This window comes from Nilaparvata lugens, chromosome 3 (genome assembly GCF_014356525.2).
Source record: "Nilaparvata lugens isolate BPH chromosome 3, ASM1435652v1, whole genome shotgun sequence".
In the NCBI taxonomy this organism is placed as follows: Eukaryota; Metazoa; Arthropoda; class Insecta; order Hemiptera; family Delphacidae; genus Nilaparvata; species Nilaparvata lugens.
In genome coordinates this window covers 82,031,760-82,053,396 of record NC_052506.1, presented here as the reverse complement: position 1 = coordinate 82,053,396, position 21,637 = coordinate 82,031,760, and the positions used below count along the sequence as shown (strand labels likewise).

Here is a 21,637-nt window from a genome sequence, read left to right as displayed (position 1 = left end):
ATAAAAACTGCACTTATTATTCAAAAGAGGCATCAATACACATTGAATCATCTTGAGTTTGAAATTGACTCACTATTATTGGGAAAGTTCTACTGAATATTATGAAAGCACTCAATTTTCCTGTTCATCTTTTTTTAAACAAAAGATACTCTTGATGAATGAGTAGATTACTACAACCAATCGTAACTGATATAAAAAGTGGACAATAGTAATTTTAAAACTATTTAATGAGTCAAAGAAATAGAATGGATAATGTGTAGGGATAGGGAGCATTTGAGATTTTTTATAAAGAATTTTCAACATTTCAAAGTGTATCTCGTTAAATATGTTTTGAAAACGTATATATATAATATATTTAACGATTTCATATTTTACATTTTATGTACAATGTGAAATCGTTGAATGAATATTTTTTAAATTGATTCCTGTTCAATATAAATAGAATTATAGTACCCTTTGATATGATGAATAAAACTAAGCCTGAATATAAATATATGCTAAATAATTTTTGTGTAGTTGAGAAGTTGATATTGTGGTAATTATTCATATTGAATGAAAAAGACTGAGAAATTGTCAAAAAACCACTGATTTATTTACTACTATAAATTACTGATAAATCAGTGGGTTTTGACAATTCTCAGTCTTTTTCATTCAATATGTTAAATAACTTGTTAAATATGTTTCGAATACCAACTACTGATTGTGTAACGGGAAAAATAAGATTTCAACTCAAGGAAAATTTTTATCATTCACCATTCTCATGAACTGAGTAACACATTACGCTGATAAGCAAATAGCACATGAAGATTGATCATACGAGGGGCGACATATTGCGAAATTTGTTGCAAAACTAGGCTACACATGTGCTACGATGAATTCGTGTGTGTTATCTAGCAAGTTAACAGACGCTTTTCATTGTTCACCTTATCTAATAAAACCTCGTTCAATAACCGCTGCGCGATAGTATGGAAATCAATGAAGTTGTAGATAAAAATATCAATATTTGATATTCTTTTTGAAGAACCAATGAATAATTTTGAATTGAATTGAAAGAAATAGCTGACTTAATAGGATTTTGGGCTTCAATTTTTTAATTTTGGATCTGTGAGTCGATTCAACTCGTTCATAGATTATGATAGTTTCTCATTAAATGTTGGATTTGCTATAATTGTGCCTGTAACAACAAACACTTTTCAAGCCTGTGTAATGCATGTTATTGGGCCATCTAAAAATGTGCATCTAACCACAGATTTAAGACTGGTTATTTAGTCTTATGATCAAACGCAATAAATATTTCACATAATATTGTACAGTAGTAGCACAAGGTTACCTTATTTTTCCTCTCCCTATCATTGATGTACTTATTGTATGAATCAATAAAGAATAAACAATCATACCGTTCATGCTTTATTCACAGCGTAGACCGTATTATATTATTGTGCAACAGTAGGTGTAATAACATACACATTATTAGTGTTGGATACATATTAGTGTTTATTGTACTAGAAGTGTTGGATATTATTATTGGAAACATGACATTAATCTATTATTCTCTTTCTACTTTTATAGTCTTTCTCCTCTTGGCTTAGTTCCTTATCTTCAATTTATTTATTTATTTATTTATTCCATTGCCATTACAGATCTTAATTATAATAAATATAATATGATTGGGAGAAGACAACAGGCATAGCCCAAAACTGTCTTCTCCCAATTTTTACAAATACAAGTGTCAAAAAGAATAAGGTTAAGATTTCACTTTCACTTTCACATTTCTTCTATATTCTTCTTCCCTTTTTCATGTTTTTTATAATTCACCTTCTTCTTTTACGTTCTGCTATACCCCTTTCCCTTCTCCCCCTTCGTCGTCTTGTTGTTGTTGTGGTTGTTGTTCTTCTTCTTCTTCTTCTTTATCATCATCATCTTCTTCTTCATCATCATCATCATCTTCTTCTCCTTCTTCCACTACCTTCAGACTTGTTCATAGTCCTCAGTAGGAAATGCACTGGTTTCCTCTTTCCTTGGTCGTCTCTGACCTATTTCTCTCAGCGGTCAGACTAACCGTAAACTTATGTGGGTAACACAGAGTGAGATCCCGTTCAAACAGAGTCGTGGGCACTTGTTCAATTGTGAATTACAGACTGTGATAATATTATAGCCTATAATGGAATCACTTTGAAAAATCCAACTGTCACAGTAATCGAATACTGTCCATATACCCTGGGATATCTTCTTATGCTATCTTTTCTCCATGATATAACTATGGTCATAGAATAAAATAATGTGTACAAAGTTTGGTGAATAAACTATATTAATAGAAACTATACTTAGAATTGAGCAGTACACTCACACAAAATCTCAAAAAAATTTCATTTTATGTCTGTAAAGTTATATAACTCTACTCCAGATAATTTCAAATTGCTGCCTACGAATAAATTTAAGAGCGTGATAAAAGAAATATTGATAAAAAAATGTTTGTATTCTGTTGATGAATATTTCGAAATAGATTGGAGTCAATGAAAAAGTTTTCATAATTCAATGAGGTACCTGCTTGAGATTGTTATCACTATTGACAAATATGATGTTCTTGAATGTTATCTTATATTCTAAGATTGTTTTGACTAGCTAGGCTATTAGGAATTTGAGATCTTTATTTCTTTTGTATAATTCTGGACTTTTGTATAACTGACTTTTTTTTAACTCATATGACGTTTGTTTTTAACATTATTGTAATGTTTTGCAACAATAAAGAATGATTTGATTTGAATTGTTGAATAGTTGCCTTATAGAATTTCCTTCTTGAAGTTACAGAAGTATTTAGGGAGGTTGATACCATATTCATTTGGATTTTAATAATAATTGGCATCTAATATTATTATAAAATTTACTAATAATTGCACACGTTACATAGGTGGAAATAAATAATCTCTGTAATAAGTTGCACACACTCAAAATTACGTTTTACCATAATCATAAACGTAATCCTGTACAACTCGCATGAATGAACCAGGAAAAGAAAAGTCGGAGAAAGCAGCATTGAGTAAGAGAAAGATAGTAGCTCAGCACAGGTGTCATTGACTCCCGTGCAAGAAAGAAGGAAGTAGTAACCACTGAGAATCGGGAAGCAACCGAGAAACAAGATGGCGGCTGATGTAATGAAGGTGGGGGGTGGAGGAGGACGTTGACACTATCTTTACGCAAGTGCAATTTTGGTCGCAACGATGAGATCTGTCAGAATTCCCTATGAATTTACAGCAATGCTTCTTATTCAGTGGATTCTGACAGTTTGTAATGAATCTAATTATATGGTTTATTACGTCGGCGTTTTACTAGACAACTACTGCACTGGATGCACTGGCAAAACAAGTCGATTCGTCAGTTTTATCAATGAGTTTGATGACTCCAGTGGTTATGTGACTAATCAATTCGGGTTAGGTTATAGCCATAGAGTAAAGATACTGTTCAAGATACCTGGATTATAATTATTATTTAACGAAAATCCTAAATAAATGCTGTAAATCACCCCGTAGACTTCTGCTACTGCAGATATTGACAACAGGGTTAACAGCTAGATGGAAATTCGATGAGAACTACTATCCAAAAATTAGTTGCCAGCCCGGGAATCGAACCCGGTACCTCCCAATTTCCAGTCAGGAATGCTTACCTTTACACCAAACTGACAACTGAGAACATTGAGGATACTTGACATACACATGCATATACATTCACGCACGCGTGCACGCACACACGTAGGTCGATCATGTCAGGTGGGCAAATGCATTCTCCATTTAATTCCATCTATACCTGGATTATTTGTCTCTGTCTCTCTGGTAATAGTTGGTTGGTTATGTTGGTTACAGATGATGGAAGGTTTTTCCTTAATTTTCATTTTCCACTAAGTATGAGACTGTTGCTTGTGAGTAAGCTATTATAGGAGGGGTGAGGATTAAATTGGTGAGATGATTATGATGATGATGATGATGATGATGATGATAATTATGATGATGAGATGATGATGATGATGATACGTGAATAGATGCAGATTTGGATATATCTACAACAACAACTGTAGACTAATGAAATTACTGATGAAAATTTCTCAAGAAGGGTGAAAACTGCAGCAGAGATAAGAATCATAACTATTATTATTTAGCGTATGGCAGATACAGAACACAACATAAAGCTCATAAATCTCAAATGTCTCCAAGTAATATGCCTACAAATCATATTATTGGTATTACACATAATAGGATGGTAGTGGTAGGCTTACTTCATATTTAAATACATATTAATATTGTTTATATTGTCAAGTATAAAAAGTCCCCCTTTCAATCTAAAGGCAGACTAGGACGTAGATTGTTTATAAAGAAGAAAGGAAAAAAGGAGTAGGAGAAGTGGATAAACTATTGAGAAGAAGTATTAGAAAGGTTTGGAGAGGAAAGAAAGATGAGAAATTGGTGATTAGTAGATAAATAGTAGCATAGAGAAACAATAGCGTAAGTTATAGTTTCTTATGCTATAGTTTCTCTATGATGGTAGTTAATAATGATAGAGAAATGAATAGAAGTGATAGTAGTAGAGAACGAAAAAGGAGAAGAAGAAGAAGAAGAAGAAAAATAGTTGAAAGAGGAACGAAGAAGAGGAAGAAGGAAATGAAGATAATGTAGCGGCTATAATATGTAAGAGCAAGAGTGTACCCGGAAGAAGGAAGCAAAACTGAGAATATTGGAGTAATAACAGTGCATTGAACTGCAATGCACTCTACTGCATAGGAATGTAATGCAAGGTGAATTTTAGTGAGAAGGGGCTAGGTGAGAAGGTAGGGAGAATCAGCTGTTCATAGTCGGTGTATTCCAGATCGCTTCGTCTCTCTCTCACTCTCTATCTCTCTCTCTTTTGCTCTCCTATTCTGTCTCTTCATCTATCTGGGCTAGAAGGAAGTTTAGTGTTGCAAACAGACCTGGAGAAAGTACTTGCACAATAAACAATAGACCATTGACTGGAGAAAGATGTACTGCACTTTCATAATTATTGTGTTGGGACTGTTGTATCAATTATGTTAGGTTGCAAAAGTGCTTTACTGTTTTTATGTTTTACTAAATATCGTGTACGCGTAACTATTTGATTGTGTTATCAATTATTCACCAGTAGTTCTTCTATCCGAAAATATATTCAGGTCTGAGATAGATCTGAAAATTCGTCTCATAAAGACCTGAAACAAATAAATATCTTCTCCCTATTTAAACCGATATTATTGGGAATTTATAAGCTACGTTTACACGATTTTTTCGAAATGGTGTCAATTTCCTCTGTAGAGAACATGTTAAATGTTGCTCTGCTTTTCAAATCAAATATTTTTCATGGCCATTAACAAATACATGTATGGACAGTGTCAGTGTAAAATAGAGAACTCTGTTAAGAACATAACATATTACAATCATTTTCAAAAAATTGACGACATATTGCCAAAATTTGTTGAAATCTTGAAAATTTTCTCAAGGTCACTTTTACACAACAGTTCTCAACACTGAGGCCCGGTTGCACAACAGCCGGTTAAATTTTAACCGTGATTAATTCCACGAGAACCAATCAGAGATGCTGTCTTTTCAAAAACGCCTTGGTTCTCGTGAAATTAATCACGGTTAAAATTTAACCGGCTGTTATACAACCGGGCCTCAGTGTTGAGAACTGTTGTGTAAACGTGACCTTGAGAAAATTTTCATTATCATGAATTAATTAAGAGAATATTCATATTTTCAGTACCTGGACACAGCATTTACCATGTGTTTGAACAGAAAATGTATCATGTGTGAATATGTAAACAAAAATATCAACTTTAGAAACAACTGATCATGCAGTACAAAACAAACACCACCATAGATACAACACTTTAGTTTTCGAGCATCAACATTTTTCGTTAATTTTTCCAAATTTCAGTGATTTTTTCCCAAATGACTACTATTACACAAGACCACAATTCTGCATTTTGTCACGCAGCCAGCGAGAATCGCAGACAACTTTTGCTGCAGTTGAAGCAGCTTGCCGACCAACTTGAAAACTGCGAAAACGAGGTTAGAAACGGCCAGAGAAGAAACAAAAATGGGAGCAGATCAGTTGAAAACGTAGATTGGGGTTTAAATACAAAGAAGGAAGGAAATGGAAAGAAATCAGGTGAATTGGATGTAAATAAGATGATGAAAAAGGATAATGGACATTGTTGTGGTAGTGGATCAAGAGGTGGGAAGGTTAGCAACAATTATTATGATAATAATTACAAGAATGAGAGTAATTATGATAATTTCAAGAATGAGAATATTGAAAAGTATGGTGCTGACAAGGTTTATGGAAGGCAATATGAGGATAAAGGAAATTATGGACCGATGAATTATAAGAATGGGAAGGCTGGTATGATTTGCGTCTATCAGATGGTAGGGGGTTTGGAGACTGAACAAGATAAAGAGAAAAAGAAAAACCCTGATAAAGATACCTGGTGTGGTACCAATAGGATGAATTTGGGGAGAAATGGGGTAAACGCATATCAAATGGGTGGGGGTTTGGAGACTGAACAAGATAAGGAAAAAAAGAAAAACCCTGATAAAGATACATGGTGTGGTACCAATAGAATGAATTTGGGGAGAAATGGGATAAACGCTTATCAAATGGGTGGTGGATTGGAGACTGAACAAGATAAGGAAAAAAAGAAAAACCCTGATAAAGATACATGGTGTGGTACCAATAGAATGAATTGGGGAGAAATGGGATAAACGCTTATCAAATGGGTGGTGGATTGGAGACTGAACAAGATAAGGAAAAAAAGAAAAACCTGATAAAGATACATGGTGTGGTACCAATAGAATGAATTTGGGGAGAAATGGGATAAACGCTTATCAAATGGGTGGTGGATTGGAGACTGAACAAGATAAGGAAAAAAAGAAAAACCCTGATAAAGATACATGGTGTGGTACCAATAGAATGAATTTGGGGAGAAATGGGATAAACGCTTATCAAATGGGTGGTGGATTGGAGACTGAACAAGATAAGGAAAAAAAGAAAAACCCTGATAAAGATACCTGGTGTGGTACCAATAGGATGAATTTGGGGAGAAATGGGATAAACGCATATCAAATGGGTGGGGGTTTGGAGACTGAGCAAGATAAGGAAAAAAAGAAAAACCCTGATAAAGATAACTGGTGTGGTACAAACAGTATGAGGAACGAAAATGCTTATCACAACGGACAAAACAAAGCTAATGAAAATATAGAAGCTATGAAACCCGGTGGAAGCAGATGTTGTATGCAAAATAACCGTGATACAAATAAATTTGTCAAAAATGTGAAAAAAATAGATCAGGCGAGAGAGAAGTGTAACGAATATGAAATAAACAAACTAATCCAGAAAAGTTTGCAACAAATGAGAAGTAATCCCAAAAAACTGGGAAATTCTTGTGATAATGTGAAGCCGCTTTTCCAGAACTGTCGGCCCGGCTGTCAGTTTACTATTCAGCCACAAATCGTTTTTCCGGAGTACGCGGATAAGCCGCCCTATCGGCTGGAAAAGCCGGCCGGGAAATGTGAAAATGAAAGCACATTGATAGCGGGGACTGTGATGCAGGGTTGCCAATGTACAAAACGCAACGGGCTGCAGGATCAGTGCCAGAGTCATTGTCATGAGACGCCCACTGGGGAAAAGTTTACTGTGGATTGTTGATACGCGACCTGTATTTCTTGAAATATCTTTGAAAATGGACAATCGTGTACATCTTTTTCTAGATGATAGTTTACTTCGAATAAGGCTCTAACTATATTTGTTATACACTGTCACTAGATCACAGTAATTGATTAAAATGCAGTTTTCTTCGAATAATGTCCTGATTATATAAGTTATACACAGCCACAAGATCACAGTTATTGATCTGTAATTATCTCACAAATATAACACATAATTATCACAAATATAATTGATCTCTGATTATATTATTTTGTTATACACTGTCACTAGATCACAGAAATTGATAAAAAAAATACAGTTTTCTTCGAAAAAGGTCCTTATTATGTTTATTATACACAGCCACAAGATCACAGTAATTTATGAATATGCATTGAGAGAAAATGAATTTGTGAATGAATTGTAGTAGAATGAATTTATGAATGGTTTTGGGGTAAAGTTTATTCCCAGCCTTATATTGTAATGATATTTGGTACTAGTGTGACAAAGTTTTCTGCGGACTTTTGACACTGTAACTGTATTTGTACAAATAAATTGAATTCTAGATTTCTTGTTGACATTGTTTCTAAAATAAAGTAGAAAATAATGGGATTCATTCCAAACTTTCATTTATTTATAGCAATGCTCTCAGTGTAAAGTAAATCTCTCTTTAGAAAACTAGTTTTATAAAATTTCGATTTACATTATATTTCACAAAAATTCTTTCTTTTTTCATGCTTCCCAATATTGTTATCATTTTTATAAAATCGATCGAGTTCAATCATCTCTTCTGATGGATGAATGAATAGATCTCAACTATAATTTGTATGAAATATGTTGATACTGGAGAAAATTATCTGTATTGCCAAATTGTGCCAAATTTCAATGTTCGCATCAAGCTTGTATGACAGGAGGTATTCAATCCGACTACACGGTTGATGCAAACTTGTCAATTTGAATATTTATATGGACTTTCATGAAAAGATTAAAATTTTACCCATGCCTCAACTTATTTTATACAAATTATTATAGTTGATATGATTCTATCATAGAGAAACAATACACTATTTTTTCTCTATTAGTCTATTCATTCTCAAAAAGAGATGATCAAACTCGATTGATAATATTATTTGAAAAAATGTAACAATATTGAGGAGCATGAAAAACAAGAAAGGAAATTGGAATTTTTGCAGGGTACTTCAGCTTTTAGAGAAGGATGGTTGTACTAGAGCTAGAATTTGTATTTTCAGGTAAACTCTGTAGTATTCTCCTGTACCTTGTTTCTGGCTCTCCTCCTATGACTCTTTCTCTTTTTCTATGTATCTCTCTCTCTGGCACCTCCCAAGGCAGGAACGCGGCAGTTGAGATAAAAATAAAGACCGCTCAGTGCACTAGCTGTACCACCTCTTGATTCACTACAAACTGTCACCATTCCCCATACCTAACATCAATGCTTTCTCCATTTAACCATTGCTGACAGTCTAAAGTTGATCTCACTATAGACGTCTAGGACGTTGAATGGGCGAGGAATGGATGGGTGAGGGGGGGTCAATGACCTCTTACACAGTCCAAGTCAAGTCTTCCTTTTCCTACTTCTCCCAATTTTCTTCTTCTTCTTCTTCTTCTCATTCTCAATTTGTTTTGTTTATTCACCTTTTCCAGCTATGTTCTAGACTTGTTGCTAAATATAGTGTAAGTGTTGGAACACTTCAATAATTCAACTTACATCATGCCCTGTATTGCATAATAATTTGTATTGATTTCCTACTTTATGCTATTATAACAAGCTGATGAAAGTTAGCTAACAATCTGTTGAAATCCAGTTTATGAAATGGTAGTAGGTAATTTTGTACACAGTGGTTTCCTTCTTCCTGTATTTTCCTTTGAGTTATTCAAGAACCGGTGGTTGGGAACCCACATAAAACAGGTTTATACATGTTTTTATTTTGCTTCTATATTTGAACTTTATTCTTACTAATTTATTTATTCGTTGATATAATTACAAATTATATGAATATGATGGGGATAGAACAACAGGCACAGCCCAAAACTATTCTGTTCCCAAATTTTGATAAATAATGAAATGTCCGAAAAAATAGGTTACGTTCTTACTGAGGAAATTTAAAGTTCAAAGTTCTGTCCAAGAATATATATTAGCTAGAAATTTTGAATTTAGAATGAATGAAATACCAAATTATAGTTAAATTTTGCACTTAATATCACCGCACTTCGAATAAATTAAGTTATTATAACACGATTTAAAGAACAATCAACTGTAGCTCTATGATTTAAGTTTGTCAAGTAATTTTGCTGTCCCACCCACAAATAATATTTCGAATTTTCTCCCATTACTGAGGCACAAGTCTAGGGAATATAGGAATTATATTTCGGTTTATATCATTTCTCTTATTACTCAAGCACAAGCCTAGGGTTTATGTGGACATCACCATCAGCCAAATAAGTCTATCTATTCTATTTAATAGAACAACTTGAAATTGTCATAACTACTTGTTCATTAATCAATGGAGAAACTAGTTTGGTTGTTACACAGTAATCAATGACTAGTATTTTCATTTTATTTTTATCCATCTCCAGTTACATTTTCATGTTTTCAATCTGCCTCTATACTTATTTATACTATATACTAACTCATAGAACAATTTAAAGGAAAATAAATCAATGAACTATAGCTAGTTTTATGATCGAAGTTAGTCAAGTAATTTCGCTATAAAATGACTTGAAATTATCATAACTACTTGTTTATTAATCAATGGAGAAATTAGTTATGGGTGTTACACAATTATCAATTACTACTACTTCTATTTTTTATCATCAGTAACATCCCCATATTTTTTACTCTGCTCGTATATATTTAAACTATATTCTTACTCATAAAACAATTTAAAGAAAAATAAATCAATCAGCTCTATGGTCGAAGTTAGTCAAGTAATTCCGCTACGCACAAATCTAGGACTCAATTATCTACAAATTCGAATAAAGTCAAACTACAGGGTCAAAAAATTGTTAGTTGAAATGTCAAATTTTTCAATTGTCAGTTAAATTTTCAAATTTTTAAATTGTCAGTTTGTTAAATTGTCAGTTTTGCCCATGAATAACATCGATGCTTCCCTTACAAACAATGCAGACAGTTTAAAGTCAGTCTCACTATACTATAGTTGCACCATATATGATAGAGACCAGTATAAATGAATGAATGAATGAATGAATTTATTTGCCAAAAACAAAATACAAAAAAGCTTTACAAAAAATTAATATAAGTATATGCTACTGCACTTAAACCAAGATACATAAATTTATTTTATTAGATACAATAACGAAATGATATCCTTTATATTATAAATAATAGTTATAAAATGAAGATTTAATTAATTTATGTTCACATGCATAAGTACAGTAGGTGAGGCAAAAACACTGGCAAAAGGAAGATTCCTTGTGCGCCAGTGTGAGTCGTAAATCAGCTTAATCAGGGATGTAGCCTAATATATAAACTTGAATTTAGCGTATGAAGTGTTCGAAAATATAATTTATAATATGAAGTTGATTATTGTATAAAAGTCAACGATTGGAAATAATTCAATTTCAGCCATGCCGTAGAATGCAGTCGAATGTATACTCAGTGTATAAATGTTTTGAAAAGGAATGGTTGGTTATCTATATGCCTTACAATAAGAGGCAATGATTGAGTAAACTGTTTTGAAATACTTCGAGATCTTTGAGCGAACACATTACTGCATACAGATACATAAATACAATACAGTGAAACTCGTCGTATTCTGTGATGCAATACAATTATCGAACACTATCGAGGAGTATTGAACTGTATCGAGGATCGAACAGTATCGACTATCGAACTGTATCGATTGCTGAATCGTTACTCATGGTGGTACTCGAATATTGGCGAAAAATATATTAGATTGTAGATAAATTATCAATACATGAGATATTTGTATTGTATTGATTCACCAAAAGAAAAATAGACAAAATATAAGGGAATGAAGATGAAAACAGAAGGATGAGATGAAGATATCGATAGAAGAAGATTGTGAAGAAGAAAAAAGAAAGACATGATAAAAGCATGAGTAGGGAAACTAAAAATAATTTTCAGATTAGGCTTTGAAAAAATTAATTTCTATATGAATTTCAAAGATAAGTTGCTGTAAAGTGCAGACAAAAAGGAGTTTTTGGAAGACGAATGGCGTGGAAATTGGTAACACGGAAGTATAGTTGTCTGGTTTGCTGTAAATCACTCTTTCACTCCTCACTCCCTCTCTCTCTCTCTTTCTCTCTCACACACTCTCTTTCTCCTGCTTTTCCGCGTTCTGCTCCTGAGTAAGGTGACTGACCGTTCAAGTTCAACCAATTTTCAATTTCTCGTATCCTCTCTTTCGCTTCCTCTTCTTCACCTTTTTCGTTGCATTTCATCCCTCTAACCTTTCATTGTTGTTGTGTTCTTATAATATTCGCCTTTTCGTGTTCCTTAAAATTTCTGTTTCGAACTTTCTTTAATTGTTGTTCCTTTTTCTTGTCGCTGACTTTCTACTTCCTCTTCTTCATGATCTCCTTCTTCTTTTTCTTCTTCTTCTACTTCTTCTTCTTCTTCTTCTTCCCCCTCCTCCTTCTCCTCTTCCTCCTTCTCCTCCTCATCATTATCATCATCATCATTATCATCATCATCATCATCATCATCTTTTTTTCTTATTATTTTTCTTCTTCTTCTCCTTCTCTTTCTTCTTCTCCTGGTTCTCATTTTTCTCCTCTTACTTTCCATTACTATCCTCTTCTTTATTTTATCTTTTCATCAAACAATTCTCTGCTAAGCTTCTATCAAGCGATATTCGAAATCAACTAAATTATAACGAAACATTCACAAGCATTCATAGAGCACAACTACACAGTTGAACCTTACGTCATCGACAACATAGAAGTCAAAAGCTCATTGAAAGGTATATAACAATCACTAACATAAATTATTGAACCAGTGTTGGTAAATACAGCCGGTCACATACATATAGCAAGCATATTGGCAAAGCAACAACAACCTGTACTTGCTGGGACTTAGCATGTTTTGTTTTCTTTCCCAACTTCACTACAATTCTCTCACTCACTCTATTTCATGCCGACACTTGTCTCTCTTTTTCTTTCAGGTTAGTTCTCTTGTGTGCATTCCTTTTTTGAAATAGAAAAGTTTCGAAATTTTTCGAAAGACGGGCGTGAAATACCTTTAGACTCGCTCTTCTAATCTATTCTCTCACTCTATCTCTCTCCTATCCTCTATTCTTTCTCGGTGAACTCTCAAACATCTATTATCTGCTCTTAAATTTCTATGTGCACGATACAAGTATCTCTCAACTTTGCACCATTACATCGCCTCACCTTACAAGGCTGTTCTATATTGATTACAGAATTGCACACAGTCTGAAAGAAATTCAAGTCTATATTGTAAATATGTGTGTTGGTAAATAAGCCAATACAGATATAAACATTTTAGTGTTGTTTCTACACTAAACTTTGAACAAAGGCAGGCGCCGAGCAATTAACACAATAAAATCGACTAACATAAAATCCAGCTACAGTGAGGTCCACGTTATAATCGCAGTGTTTGTTTAGCAATGGTATTGCTATCCTTGTCTAAAATTCAACAAAGCGAATAGCGCTTATTTTTTTGAAATCAGATTGAGAAGAAATTATTTATTTATTTATTTATTTATACGTGGATACAATAACAAATCATATAAATATGATTGGGAAGGAACAACAGGCTTGGCCCAAAACTATTCCATTCCCAAATTTTGATTACATGTCCAAAAAATAGGTTATGTTTCTTCTGTAAAAAGTTCAAGCTCAACTTTCTTCCAAAAATAAATATGAGATGCAAATTTTAAATTTAGAAAAATTAAAACACCAAATTATAGTTGAATATTACACTTAATTATCACTGCACATTGTATTAATTAAGTTATTTTATGAATTTTGAAGCCAAAAATACACACAAATTCTCACTAAGAACTAAATTCAGGATATACATCTGTTTGCAGGTTACCAATATTTTTTTAGATTTGGAATATAAAGTATATGTATCTTTCTCGTATATCTTTCTCATATATAGAATATCATTCTCGCTTTGCTCTGTTGCCAGATCGTCTTTTAACAATGAAGAATCGATCATTAATTTACAAATTATTCATCTTAATTATGGAAATTCATTATGAAAATATTGAAAAATATAATTTCTTGCTTAATAAAATATAATTGATTACATTAAACGAGAATGAACAGTTATTATCACATCAATAAACCTGTATCAGCTACCGTCTATAGAAGGCATTGACAAGACAGAGGATCGGCAACGTTTTTCTGCTATCTTTCTTCACTGACATTATAACGTGGACCTCACTATAGCATCAGCTTGTTGGGTAACCTGGAAACAATTATTGGTCAAGTTCGATGATCGATAATGTTCGAGAATCGATGTTTGTTGGTCGATATTGTTTGGTAATTATTACGATTTCAATTCAAATCGATAGCGATGTTCGATATTGTCTGGTAATAATTGCAATCGCAATCCAAATTTATTCATTAAAATTGCAATTTCTATGAAAACAGTATATATATATATTTTGACTTCCTTCTAGCTTTCAGCTATTGAGATTGATTGTACTTCACCATCAATCATATTTGAGAGGATTCTGGATTAAATTGAAAATTTGGTTAAACATATTATTATTTGATAAAACACAATGATCAGTATTATGAAAATACTTCCTTGACGAAATCCTTGAATTTTCATCATGCTTCTCATCACTCACGCACAAGCCTTGTTTATTTGTAAGCATCATCACATGGATAGACCACTCAGCTGTAGGTCCACTCAGCTCTCATCCTCATCCGTCTCATTACCTACGCACAAGCCTAGAGGTCATTTGGGCACCATCCTCAGCCCCAAAGATATATCACTAACAGGAGATCATCTCCGATTGGGAACATTCTCTGATTGGGGCTGTAGCACTACCTCCGTAAAGAAATCCATACAGGTGGTTGATGGTGACGTCAGCACAGGTAGGTCTCCTTTACCAATAAAAACACTAGCTGATATGAATCAACATATTTTTATTGGTTTAGGAGCCCTACCTGTGCTGACGTCACACGAATGCACTACGGCTTTGTTTACGGACGCTGTAGAAATATTCAAATATTCTTCTAATACATGTGGTATTGAAGAATCTAATATACGTAAGCTTGTTGTACATGTGGTAATATTCTCAGGAAAAATGAAATTACTAAATGTATCGGTTGCTGATCTAGTGTAGAATCCTCAAATATGCAAATCGATCAAGGAGGAATGGTAACAATTGATGGAAGAATAAAATTCATCAATAGTGAATAATAGGGAAATCAAAGATAAATATACGAAAATCATAGTTAATAATGTAAAAAGAGAAATATGAGAAACCAAAGCTTATTTACAAGGGAAATCAGGGATCAAGATACGAAAATCAAAGTAGAATAACTTCAAAAGAGAATTATAAGAAACCAATGTTTATCTACAAGGAAAATCATTGAAACACTTTCATTCGAATCACATTTATGACATTTCCCTCTCTAGATAAGTTTCTAAAAATATGGTATTACGATTTCCTTGCACTTGGCACATGACTGTAACCTTAACTCTCTCGAATATTCTCCCGCATAAATCGCAAAAACCTGTAGCGATAAGAAAGCCCAGTCATGTGGTTTTCCGCAAACCGGTTCCAGATTATTATTTTATTCCAAGAGGAAAATTACTCCATGGAGAGATTCACTTCAAACTTTCAGTATAGGTTGAATAGGAAGCATTGGTATTGTTTATAGTGGAATGCTGTCGGTTTGAAATTAATAACAGGCGGTGTTTTTAAGAGAATGTTGATCTATTTCAATGCCAGTTTTTTTAAATTCAAAGAGTGGTTACTTGTTATTACAAGCTCGTTGGTGGTACTCTACTGGTTTGTGTAGTCTTGATAAGCAACGAAGAAAATGATTTTAATCTTGAATTTCTGCCACTAGTAACAATTTTGATATGAAAAGTAGTTTTACTTGATCAGTGGGTTTCAAGTTTCAAGGACTTGAACGAGTCAAATTTCCTCATTACTCAATAGCGTGCGAGACTTTAATTCGTATGAGTTTCAAGTTTGTTAATCTTGTTTGAAACATTTCAAGTTTAACTTGTTGAATTAAATTGTGACAAAAACGCTGTTTAAAGAGGTATCTACTTCAAAGAGTTATCTTGAAGAGGTAATGTAAAGATATTAGAAGTAAAAGCAAAGGAGGTATATTAGGAGGTACAAAGCAAAGCCAAAAGTAGAGTCACTTAAAAAAGATTAACAGCAGAAGGAGAAGTAGAAAAAAGAGAAGTAAAAAAGAGGAGAAGGAGAAAAAGAAGCTTTCATTGAAGAAAAAATCCCTATAACATGGTAATTCCCATGGTAAATACCGTACAACTAACTAGCTCTTTATGATTTTTTTTAATTTCATAAATGGAAAACCTTTTTTTCATTACCGGTACTAAAATATTCGTAAATGTAGGCTACAATATATTTATACTCGTAGTACAAGTGGAATAATTATACAATATTTATAATATTAGTACTAATTCTTTAAACAATACAATAATTGTAATAAGTAAACTGGACATCATCTAATACTATTACTATTATCCTGTACTACACCATTCATTGGTGAATAGTATAGTATTGTGAATTATAGTATAATATTGGTGAATAGTACACATTCATCAATATAATTTTTTACTACTAGTAGTTCTGCGAACAGTAGACCTCACGCAGTATTCTCATCCACAAGTACCTCACTTTTAAGTCCTAACTCCGCCTAATAAAGAATTTTTTCATTTAATTTCATTTTTTTTTCATTTCATTACCTGATTGAAACTATAGACCTTATGGAAATACAGCAATAGACTGGCTTCTCCACACATCTGTGTAATCACTTGTCAGCTGATTTATGATGAATATTATTCTATAGTCTAATTTTTACTCTAATATTGGCGTATGAAGGAGGCTCCTTTTTCCTTTTATATTATCCTTGAAATGCAAAATTTCCAAAAACCTTGTATATACGTCGACGCGCAATTTAAAAAGGAACATACCTGTCAAATTTCATGAAAATCTGTTACCGCGTTTCGCCGTAAATGCTCAACATATAAACATTTGAACATTAAGAGAAATGCCAAACCGTCGACTTGAATCTCAGACCTCACTTCGCTCGGTCAATTATCATCAGTTGATAGCAAATTTTCAAATGCTAAACTCACAACTTCATTCTCTAAAACACATAAATCTTCAGCCAATTATTAAATTGTCAATGCATCCAACACAAATTATCTATAATCGCTTGCAAATTGCAAACAACAGACTGGCCCCATTGCACGAAGAGACAAGCTGCAATAATTCATTTGTACAGCAACTTACTACTAATTGCGCAGCAACTTTTTCTAAAAAAAAGTTGCTACAAACATGCGGAAGAAAGTCAAACGAGAAGTTGTGTTTCATCAAATGCAATCCAATAGTTACAGCAACTGTGTGAGTGGGAGAGAGTTATTGAGTTTACTGAGAGAGCGAGTGAGAGAGAGTGTGACTGAGTTTACCTGGCTAAGATGAAGCATGACCACTGTGGTTCGAACTTCACTACCGGGGTTACTAACCGAGAGAATTGAAGAGAGAGAGAGAGTGTGAGAGAGTGGGAGTGTTGTGAGAGCTCTAGTTGGATTTCAACTGTGAATTGCATTGCAACTGAGAGTTGACTGCCGTATTTGCCGGTTCTTACTAACCCAAATGAATAAATAACGAAAGTAAAAGTGCTGTTAAATAACATACTCAATGTTGAAATTCACCAATGAGATCTGACCCGCCCGCGAGCTAGGCAGGTTGTTTCAAAAAATATTATTTGGCAGAGTTGCATATTACGATGTTGCATTTTGTAAATGAATATTAAATAATAGTGATGTAAAACTTCTGATAAGTGGTGAAGAAGGAAAAGAAAAAGGAGTGGAAGAAGATGAGAAAGAAGAAGAAGGAGGAGTTTAAGGAAGAAGAAGAAGAAGAAGAATAAGAAGGGGTGGAAGAAGATGAAAAAGAAGAAGGACAAAAACAAGAAGGAGAAGAAGGCGAAGAGGAGAAGAAGCAGAAGAGGAGAGAGAAGAAGAAGGGGAAGAGGAGAAGAAGAAGAAGAGGAGGGAGAAGAAGAAGAAGGAGAAACAGCATTATCCTTGCACTGCGTTGAGCAAAGTCCTTTATTCTCATATTGATCATATTGATTACAAATGAATACTGTACTAAACATGTTTCAAATTAGAAATCTATCAGGGTTTATTAAATTTTTTTAATACTCTACACAAAATTATCATTCTTTCCAGTAATGTATTTGTAAATTGGCTATTGGTTCTGTTGTCTATCTTTATTTGCGTTTGAGAAAGCCATAAAATTGATTAATAGCATTCTATCTATTACTTGCAGTTTGCGCTGACTATAATATTGTCGTTAATTTATTGCAAATATATTACCCGAAAATATATAAACCTAAATCGTCTATCCAGGTACTTCTTGTAATTCCTATCTTAGTCATGGTATACTTTCCATGGTGAAATGATTTACCCACAAATTAATAGTTCCCTCATTTATTCGAAGTATTTCTATTACAAATTAGCTGCTCTTCAAAAAATAATGTTCTAGTATTTTCCAATTGCACATACATTTCTCGCAATAAAGCCAGAGACTGTCTTTACACATGCAGCTTCAAAAATAGGCGGTAGAGATTTCAAAGTAAGCAGTTTTGAAACGGCCAGAGTGATTCAGAGCTTTGGACAGCGCTGAAGATTTTGAAACTGAACTGTGTTGCGAGACTCTCTTTTGAGAGCTGCTGCGTCCAAATATTTCAAGGGGAAGGCTGTTGGCAAGAGAGAGAGAGAGAGAGAGAGAGAGAGAGAGTGAGAGAGTGTGAGAGGAAGTGCTAAAGAGAGAAGTGACTTTGAGGCAAGAGTGTTGGCGTTTCTTTTCTTTTCTTGTCTCTCTATTTTGTAAACGTGTTTATGAAACAGTTTTTTGTGCAAGAGGCACACAGAGTTGAGTCTTGGGCTGTTGCTTCACTGCACAACTTGGGCTTGGCTCGCTTCTCTCTCTTTGTCTACTGCTCTTGTTTTAACGAGTCCTTTGATGAAAAAAGGAGCCCTGAAAAATTTGCTTTGTCGATCACTGTTTTAGACATAAGTTTGGAGCAGAGGATAGTTTAATAATTTATAGTTCAGTAAAATAGTTTTTGAAACAGACACTACCAGATGACTGCTCTACCCATGAAATTCAAATATTGTTCACTAGCAGGTAACCCGTGCTCCGCAAGGGTCTAATAGAAAACTGAACATACTGGAATCTTGAAGAATTTGAAATAGGCCTTTAACCATCCTTGGCAAATTAAGATTCTATATGCAAAATTTCAAGTTAATCAGTCCAGTAGTTCAGACTTGATGATGCGTCGTTCCTGAATTTTCTATCCCGTAAAGCCAATTCTTTCTTTTATTATATTATCGATTATTCTCCACATCTAAATAATCAATAATATTATAGCTTCAAAACGATAATAAATGGGTTAAACCTGTGATAAAAACTATCCATCACGATATTTGTAGAATTTTGAACAATAATTAATGGAATCCTTACAAAGTTTTCTATTCGTTTTGGCAATTGATCGAATTTCATGTTATCATTGTTTATATAAATCCATAGACCAAATAAGCAATAATTATGGTTTCAAAACAATAATAAATTTGTTAAATTTGTGATAGAACCCAATCATTTTAATATCAAATTATTTTATTGTAGAAGGCTCTTAAGATTAATAATTGGATTGTATGGTATGAGATATTGTGGTATTTCTCCATAATTGAAAGAATTAAGCTGGGTTTACACCAAAGTTATTAACAAAATTTTTATTTATCCGTCCTTATAGATTCTATTAGATTGAACGGGACTTGACAAACACATATGTTCATCATAATGTATGATAAGTTATGTTAATCTAATAGACTCTACAAGGGTTAAGTTATTAACTTTGGTGTAAGTTAAGACGTTGATGTTGTCAATACTACTATATTTGTTCAAAAAATAATTTAAATTATAAAACTAGGTTTCATGGCAACACCTGCCGCATCTTTTTCAGCTCTTGAAATTTTCAAGTGTATTACAATAGTTGAAATTTAACAAACATTTAACATTTAAGGCTGTTCAAAGGCTAAAAATAAACTTTCTACTCGTGATATTTTTCAAAGTTTTTTAATTTGTATATAAATCAAGCTAATCAAAATGAAAAATTTTTCTCAGGAAAACATTTTTTTCTGATCATTACTTTTTGAGATATGAGCGCCTAAAGTTTAAATTTTTGGGACAGAACATATCAAATTCGGTAAAAGATAAATCCATGACATTTAGAGGATATATTCTTCGGTATTGTTGATCTAGTAAAACAAAAATTTTCTGAAAATATCAATTTTTGAGATAGTTATTCAATTTACTAAAAATAACCAAAAATAACTTTTAGTTGAGTTATTTTTGGTAAATTGAATAACTTTTTCAAAAATTGATATATTTTCCGAAAATTATAGTTTTACTAGATCAACAATACCATGAAGAATTCTTCCTCTAAATCTCATGGATTTATTTATATCTTACCGAATTTGAAATGTTCTGTCCCAAAAATTCAAACTTCGGGCGCTCATATCTCAAAAAGTAATGATTGGTAAAAAATGTTTTCCTGAGAAAACTTTTTCATTTCCATAGCATGATGATGATGATGACCAAATCCATAAACTTTGAAAAATATCACCAGTAAAAAGTTTATTTTTAGCCTTTGCACAGCCTTAAATAGTAAACATTTTCTTTAATATTTTGAACAATTGATGAAATGTCAACTAAGTTTTCTATTAATTTTATATCTCTATAATCTTTGTCAATATTTATGTAACTCTAACTAAGGTTTCTGTTGTTGTTTTAGAACGGAACTAAAGCTGGAAACACTGGAAGATGCGGTTGTGCTGGAGGACTGTGAGGACGACTGCCTGCGGGACAAGCGCGGATGTCCGGCTTACGTCAGTCCGGAAATACTGCGCAGTCACGCCCGATACTCCGGCCGTGCCGCCGACATATGGAGTCTAGGTGTCATCCTATACACCATGCTCGTTGGGAGGTGAGAGAAAACACTTTTAACTGTTTAGACAAGATCATCACTGTTATATGGGCTGATGTAGAACAAATACTTCAGCCGGCTAGGGGGGTAGGTTGGCTGACCCGGGCTTCTGAATCATATTCAAATGAATCAACCTAGAGATGGTAAATGCATATATATACATGATAAATAATGCACATATATGATAAATATATCGTTGTGGTGGTGGCAAAGGATGGCAATATCTGCTTTGTCTAATAGACAAGGATTAACCAATGTTAATCAATTAAGCCAGTTACACACACATAGGTTTTTGGACCTCCCTATGAAATCTACCAAATTAAACGGCACTTGGCATACACATGAACACATCATCTGTTTGTCAAGTTATGCTTAATCTAAAAGAATTTATAAAGACGGCAAAAATCGTGTGTCCAAAAGTGGACCTAAATAATAATTTTATTTTATTTATTTATAATTTTTACAAAGTAGCACTGAATGGGAGAGAAAAACTAAGGATACTCCTTGTACTATTTCTCTCCCAAATTTAGATCACATTTTAAAAGTCCAAAATAGAGTTATATGGATTCACTTTTCTAAAATTTAGTCCATTTTCACTAAAAAACAATGGAAACTATGAATTTAAAATTTTGACGGTTAAAAACAGAATAAAAAACAAAAATATCACATTTATTAATTTATTTATTTATTC

At 33.2% G+C, this 21,637-nt stretch overlaps 1 protein-coding gene across 1 annotated transcript in view; it reads left to right on the top strand.

Moving 5' to 3' along the window:
* Positions 1-21,637, top strand: part of LOC111044569 (tribbles homolog 2) — a 91,060-nt gene that overhangs the window by 63,571 nt on the left and 5,852 nt on the right. Inside the window, exon 4 of the mRNA XM_022329751.2 lies at positions 20,755-20,946. Within this exon, the coding sequence (XP_022185443.1) occupies positions 20,755-20,946 (192 nt within the window). The remainder of the gene's footprint in view (positions 1-20,754; positions 20,947-21,637) is intronic.